The 6,684-nt window shown below is 38.1% G+C and overlaps 1 protein-coding gene across 1 annotated transcript in view; it reads left to right on the forward strand.

The window, feature by feature from the left end:
* LOC145987795 (calmodulin-lysine N-methyltransferase) overlaps positions 1 to 4,342 on the forward strand; it is an 80,337-nt gene extending 75,995 nt beyond the window's left edge. Inside the window, exon 7 of the mRNA XM_083122497.1 lies at positions 3,118 to 4,342. Coding sequence (XP_082978623.1) covers positions 3,118 to 3,328 — 211 coding nt within the window. The 3' untranslated portion in view covers positions 3,329 to 4,342. The remainder of the gene's footprint in view (positions 1 to 3,117) is intronic.
* Positions 4,343 to 6,684: the final 2,342 nt, after the last annotated feature.

A 6,684-nucleotide genomic window follows, 5' to 3' on the forward strand; every position in this document is an offset into this window, starting at 1 on the left:
CGAATTATGTATGTTTTTAGTTTAATCGTTTCAAGGTGTGAGACCATGATTGTTAATTCTTAACTATATTAACAGAAAATATTAAATAGTTTTTGATTCAGTGAATAAAACACAGTGATGTGTGGTGACGTCGACATTTGGGGTAGCAATCAGTGGCATGCTCAAGGGGGGGGTTTGGTGTGGGTCATGCCCCTTTCCCATTTAGGGCCCAGTATTCCAAAAAGATGGAACGTCAAACACAGGAAAAGATTGCAAAATGAGAATGAGTACTAAAAATAAGTACCCTCACCCCCCATTCGAAAAAAAAAACAAAAAACATTTGATTAGACTACTAAGCCAGATATCCTGTGTTCGAATCTCGGCTTGGAAATGGGTATTCTTCTTGTGTGTCCCTTCATCAATTTTATCATATCATCTTCGCGATTAGCCAAAAGTGGTGGAAAAGCGAAGTAAAATAAACCAAATCAAGCAATCACTCAATGATTTGATTTCATTTTTGTTACTTAGCGTCGCTTTTTGTCACATTTGGTTAATTGCGAAGATGATACGATAAAAGTAATGAAGGGACAAACACAAAGAACACCCATGCCCAGGTCTGGGTTCGAACCTGGAACTCCTGGTGTCGTAGCATGCTGTGATAACCACTCCCCACGGTTGGTTGATTTGGTGTTTTAAGTCCACTTTATGCACAGAAATAACACAGATAACAAAACACATTTTTTTGTAGTTTCTTCAATAATATTCATTTGGCTTTGTGTTCGGAGATACATTTTCATTCTAAATTTGCAGAGTATAACACATAGGAACAAGAATGCACACTCATCGGATTCGAATCCTGGCCTGGATTGTTCATATGAGGTCCCTTAATCAGTTTCATCATATCATCACTCATCCTCATTTTTGCAATAACCAAATGTGGCAGAAAAGCCAAAAATAAACCAAACCAACAACAATATGAATGCACGTTCTCTTGCCCAAATAAATACATCCGTATTTATGACTGTTCGAGGCCAAGAGATTAGTATATTTCAATAAAACACTACTAAAACGAGAGTGAGAGAGAGAGAGAGAGAGAGCTTGAGCACATATTTGTAATTTAATCATTATATTAGGTCAGTCAAAAAGTAAAGGCAATCATTTATTTTTATTTTTCACAGCAACAATAGAAAACTTACAATTATATCTTTTTCCAACATAGTCCCCCTGCACTTCAATACACTTGGTCCAACGTTCCACAAGCTTTCCGATACCCTGAGAAAAAAAGGTTTTCGGTTGAGTAGCAAGCCACGTATGCACTGCTTCCTTCACCTGTTGATCTGTGTCGAATTGACGGCCTCTTAAAGCATCTTTAAATGGACCGAACAGATGGTAATACGGGGCGAGATCGGGACTGTATGCAGGATGCTCTAACACCTCGAAGCCCAGATTCTGAAGAGTTTGAGCGGTGTTGGCGGTTGTATGGGGACGCACATTTTCATGCAACAAAAGAATGCCTTCCGACAATCAACCTCGTCGTTTGCTTTGAATTGCAGGCTTCAACTTGTTCGAAAGCATATCACTGTATCGTTCACTGTTTATTGTTGTCCCCTTTTCCACATAATGTTCCATAATTACCCCTTCTGAGTCCCAAAAAAGTGTGAGCATCACTTTTCCTGCAGAGTGTTGACGCTTGACTTTTTTTTTTTTTCACTGGAGATTCAGGGTGTTTCCATTTCATGCTCTGGCGTTTGCTCTCAGGTTCGAAGTGATGGATCCATCTCCAGTGATGATTCGTTTCAAAAAGGCATGTTAGCATGTCTGTCCAATAATTGCTGACAGATTCTCACACGATTTCGCTTGTTCTCATCAGTGAGTTCTTTAGGGACCTATCTCGCACAGACTTTATGAAAGTTGAGCCTGTTATGGATAATTTCATATGCAGAACCATGACTAACGTGCATATGGTTTGCCACTTCATCAACAGTCACTCGTTGGTTATTCAGAACCAGCTCACGGACTTGCTCAATGTTGTCATCAGTAGTGGATGTGGCTGGACGATCTGTTCTTTCCTCGTCCTTCACACTTGTTCGACCGCTTTTGAACTTTTCAATCCACTGGTAAACACTTCGCAGTGGTAAAACATTGTCACCGTATTGTGCTGAAAGTATTCTATGGATTTCAGCTCCTGGTACACCTTCAGACCACAAAAAACGGATTACAGAATGCTGTTCTTCTGTGGTGCACATGGACAGTGGCGCAGCCATGTTTACTTGGCAACACTGCAGAGCAAACTGAAGTGATGATGCTGTAACCTGCCACAGGCGAAGACAACAATACTATCTATCGGCTTGCGAGTGCAGAAAGCTGTACAGCCAACCTACGGAAGAAAAGAAAAACATTGCATTTACTTTTTGACTAACCTAATATATTCCATATTTGAAAAAAGAGAAAAGAAAGAAAGCATAACATTATTGTCTGCACATAACACGTTCCCATTTCATAAATAATAAAACTACATCCTACATTATACATACATATTGTACAACGTGTAAAAGGTTGTGTAAATACAAAGAACATAAGTACTGCAGAAAATTTTCTCCTGAGTTCTTTAGAGGATTTACAAAGGAATCGAAGAGAAACCAATCCCCTATCTGTCCTATAGGAGATAGACTGGTGGACCTGAAAGCACGAGCTTTGTGATTTGAAAATAATTAGAGCTGTGAGATTGATTGATCTTTCTCTGCTAGACTAGCTACTCATCAGTGCACGTCACTGCTAAAACAATACAAAATGAATGTTCCAATATATTACTATCAGGGAAAAATGTATTTCATTTTTAATTTTTGAAGAAAAAAAATGGCAAAATGCCAACACTGGTTTGTGTGCATGTGGGTGGTTAGAGGTAATACGTAAGGTTGAAAAAGAGAAAACATCTGATTGTACTATTGAATTTTTGGAAAGTTCACTTTGAAACCCTGGAATTGTACTTGAATTTTATCATGGTTTTAGAGTGGCCACCTTGTTTTTGTATCACAGGCATGTGCAACTTTGTTTTACTAACATATAGATATCTCAATTGAGTTTCAATAGAGACATCTGACAACAAAACTAGTGTAAACATTATTCTCATTTCCTCAGGTCTACAGAACGTGTTGATTTACAACTTCCGGAACAAGAATACATTGAGATCAGGTTACCATCTGCTTCCGAGGAACCACAGTTCAAGTTCAAGGAGAAGAAAGTGAAAGGTCTTGAATCTTTTGGGAGTGGTGAAACAACATCATTTAAAAAACGTAAAGTTCCTTCAGGGCACAAGAGAAACATGAGGAAAAGATTAGATGATGATTAACTATTTTTTTAAGCATATGTGAAATATTATAAAACCAGCTGTTGAGCAAAGACGACAGTTTTCTAAAAGTGTGTAACGTGTGAACAGACACTTGACGGTGTTTTTGAAAACATGTGACATAATTGATGACCTGTTTACATAATGTTTTTTGTGTGCATATTTCACACTAGAGATTAATTCTAACCTGTCAAGAGTAAGTTTAATTTACTCACGTGATATATGATGTATATAATCTTATTTTTATCCACTGGAGACAATTATTATAATCCAGTGTAATGCAGTTGTAAATTATCTTGATTGCATCTGTAGTTGCCACTTTGTTTCTTTATGATCTTATTTTCTGGACTTCGTCAGTTGGTAAATTTGGTAAGAAGAAAGTTAATTGTGTATAACTTCAGTTTTTCTCATTGCCTAACTGATATAATTTTTAATAGAATGACTTGAAGATATACCTGCAGTGGTTAAAAATACATTGTAATTGTCAATGTTTAAACTGTGCCAACCTCAGAGGCACAGTGGTTAATACAGTATGCTATGATGCCAAGGGTCCCAGGTTCGAATCCTGGCCTGTGTTCTTTGTGAGTGTCCCTTCATCAGTTTCATCATATCATTACTCATCTTCATCTTTGCAATTAGCCAAGAGTGGCAGAAAAGTGAAGTAAAATTAATCAAATCAATGAATCAATGTTTGAACTCTGTAGATGTGTAGTCTTCAAGACAAATTATTTTAAAACACCAATAAAACAGGATGAAGCAAGAAATCACTGAAGGTCTGTCCCTTAGTCTATACGATTCTAATGTTGACAATTTTAGTGGACGTTTAACCACTACAGGTACATACATCTTCAAGTTATTTTATTAATATAATAAAAGTGGTACCAAGGACAATTGCAAAGAATTTATCTTATATCGTGCATTCCATGGAAAAAATAATAACTTGGCAAATTCATCATGAAACATTTTTATATTCTGTATCAAGTACAAACACACAACACATAAGAAATTAACATGTTGACAGATGAAATAAATATGTACAATTTTTTTGTAGTCTGATTTTCTTATTGATCAATACTGTTGGCTATTTCCCTTTTCTCTACCATAATAATATGAATTTATAAAACCTATTCTTTTAATTGTTAATCTCAGGACCAAATTCCCACATATGTTGAACCAGGTGCGGTTGGCCCAATAGTGCCCAGGATCAATGAAACCCCTGTAATGTATGGTATTCACCTCGAAAATGAACAATATACTTTTTCACAATTTTTTGCTAAAGTGCAACCGTAACCGTAACATTGCGAACTCTTTTGCTGAGGAAGAGAAAGCACGAGTCGGCCGTGCAGGAGCAGTTCCTAAGATGAACCCATACAGGAGAGATCTGGCGGCAGGCGGAAGCTCGGGGTGGCTATATGGGGAAAATACATGGAAGAGGATACTGCTGAACCTTCGTATCAGGCAAATGGACATGTGCAGTTCGTGCTCTCCGCAGCAGAAAAAACCGTCCTCGCTGCAAGTGAGACTCCCTTGCTGCTTCCTCCCATTTAGTGTTGCCCTGTGGGGTTCAAGTTTGAAGCGCATTCATTATATATTCAATCTTCTATTTGGATCATTTTTGTGCCGAACTTCTTGGAATAAATGCAAACTTGTTGCAGAGAAGGACAAGTAGTAATGAATGAAAGCTGGAATTAGATACGATAAATTAAAATAAGAGAGACATTTACCAGAATAGGTCATGCATGCATTCAGACTTTTTCTTAACGGTGGAAATACCTTCTGTCAAAAAAGTACCGGGAATTTGTAATTTAAAAGGCCCGCGCAATGATTTTTTGAAAATCTTTTTTTCCGTAAGTTGGTAGCTCTGTACTTAATTTCTATGCCAAACATGAGCGCGATCTGTCAACCAGTTTGTTTACAGCAGCAGGTTGAATCAGTCCACTTAAGTAGTGCACCACGATTTTCACAATGAACGAAATTATTGAACAAAGAGTTGCCTTAAATTTTGTGTTGCGAACGGAATTTTGTGTGATGACTCGCTAAAAATTTTAGAAAGGACTTGTGGTGAATCAGTTTTATATATAAAAAAAGGGGTTACGAATGGTACAAAGCATTCAAGGAGGGCCGAGAGATGCCTCGTTCTGGACGACCTTCAACCGATGAAAACATCGCAAAAGTGAAGGAAATTGTGCTTGATAATCGCCATTCCAGCTTAAGAGAGATAGCTACTGACCTTAACATCTCTCACGAGTCTGTTCGTTCGATTTTGGTGGATATTTTGGGCATGAGACGCGTCGCCGCACGGCTTGTTCCAAAAGAGCTGAATTTTCTTCAAAAACAGTACTGTGAGCAGGTCTCTTTAGACATACTGGATCGTGCCAATTCTGATCCCACATTCATGGAACACATCATAACTGGTGATGAGACATGGGTCTACGAGTTTGACATGCAAACAAGTCAACAGTCATCAGAATGGAGGACAAAAGACGAGCCAAAACCGAAAAAACCACGTCAAAGTCGCTCAAAAGTCAAGGTGATGCTCATTGTTTTCTTCGATATTCATAGTTTGGTGCATCATGAATTCGTTCCAGAGGGACAGATGGTCAATAAAGAATATTTTTTGGCCGTATTGAAGCGTTTGCGTGAGAAAATCCGTCAAATGGCCAGATTTGTGGAAGATCAATTCGTGGATTTTACACGACGATAATGCACCATCTAATAGAGCGACAGTTGTGACCGAATTTAAGGCCAAAAACACAATAAATAACCACCGTATTCACCAGATCAGTCCCCGTGTGACTTCTTTATGTTTCCAAAACTAAAATTGCCTCTCCGGGCTACCCAATTTGACTCAATTGAAGCCATACAGCAAAATTCGTGGAAGGAGCTGAAGGCCATACCGGAAAGCACCTATAAAAAGTGTTTCCAAGACTGGAAAAAACGCTGGCATATGTGTGTTGCATCAAATGGGGCCTACTTTGAAGGTGACAAAATAAATAGTGATGAATAAATGAAAATTGTGCGTTTTGTTTAACAATTCCCGGTACTTTTTTGACAGAATATATCTTCAGGTACAGGTGCTGTACTTCGGGTATGTCAAAGTAAAAGGATGGTGCAATCTTAGACAAGAAGGGAAGACGTGACTAACCCTGTCAGTCTCTCAAGTTTGTTAGTTTTTGAAGTGCTTGGATAGTTGTTGGAAACTATTTAAATGATGCTGTGAGTGAAGCGAGGGATGAACCATGATACGTCATTTGATACAGCGTAGGTGTTGCTGTGTGCGCAGTTATGAAATGGCCGCTAAAAATGCATATAATTAACATTATTAAACAACATAAAGAAACTTTGCCATTTCCCTTTAA

The sequence above is a fragment of the Lepisma saccharinum genome, chromosome 5 (genome assembly GCF_977018435.1).
Source record: "Lepisma saccharinum chromosome 5, izLepSacc3.1, whole genome shotgun sequence".
Classification (NCBI taxonomy): domain Eukaryota; kingdom Metazoa; phylum Arthropoda; class Insecta; order Zygentoma; family Lepismatidae; genus Lepisma; species Lepisma saccharinum.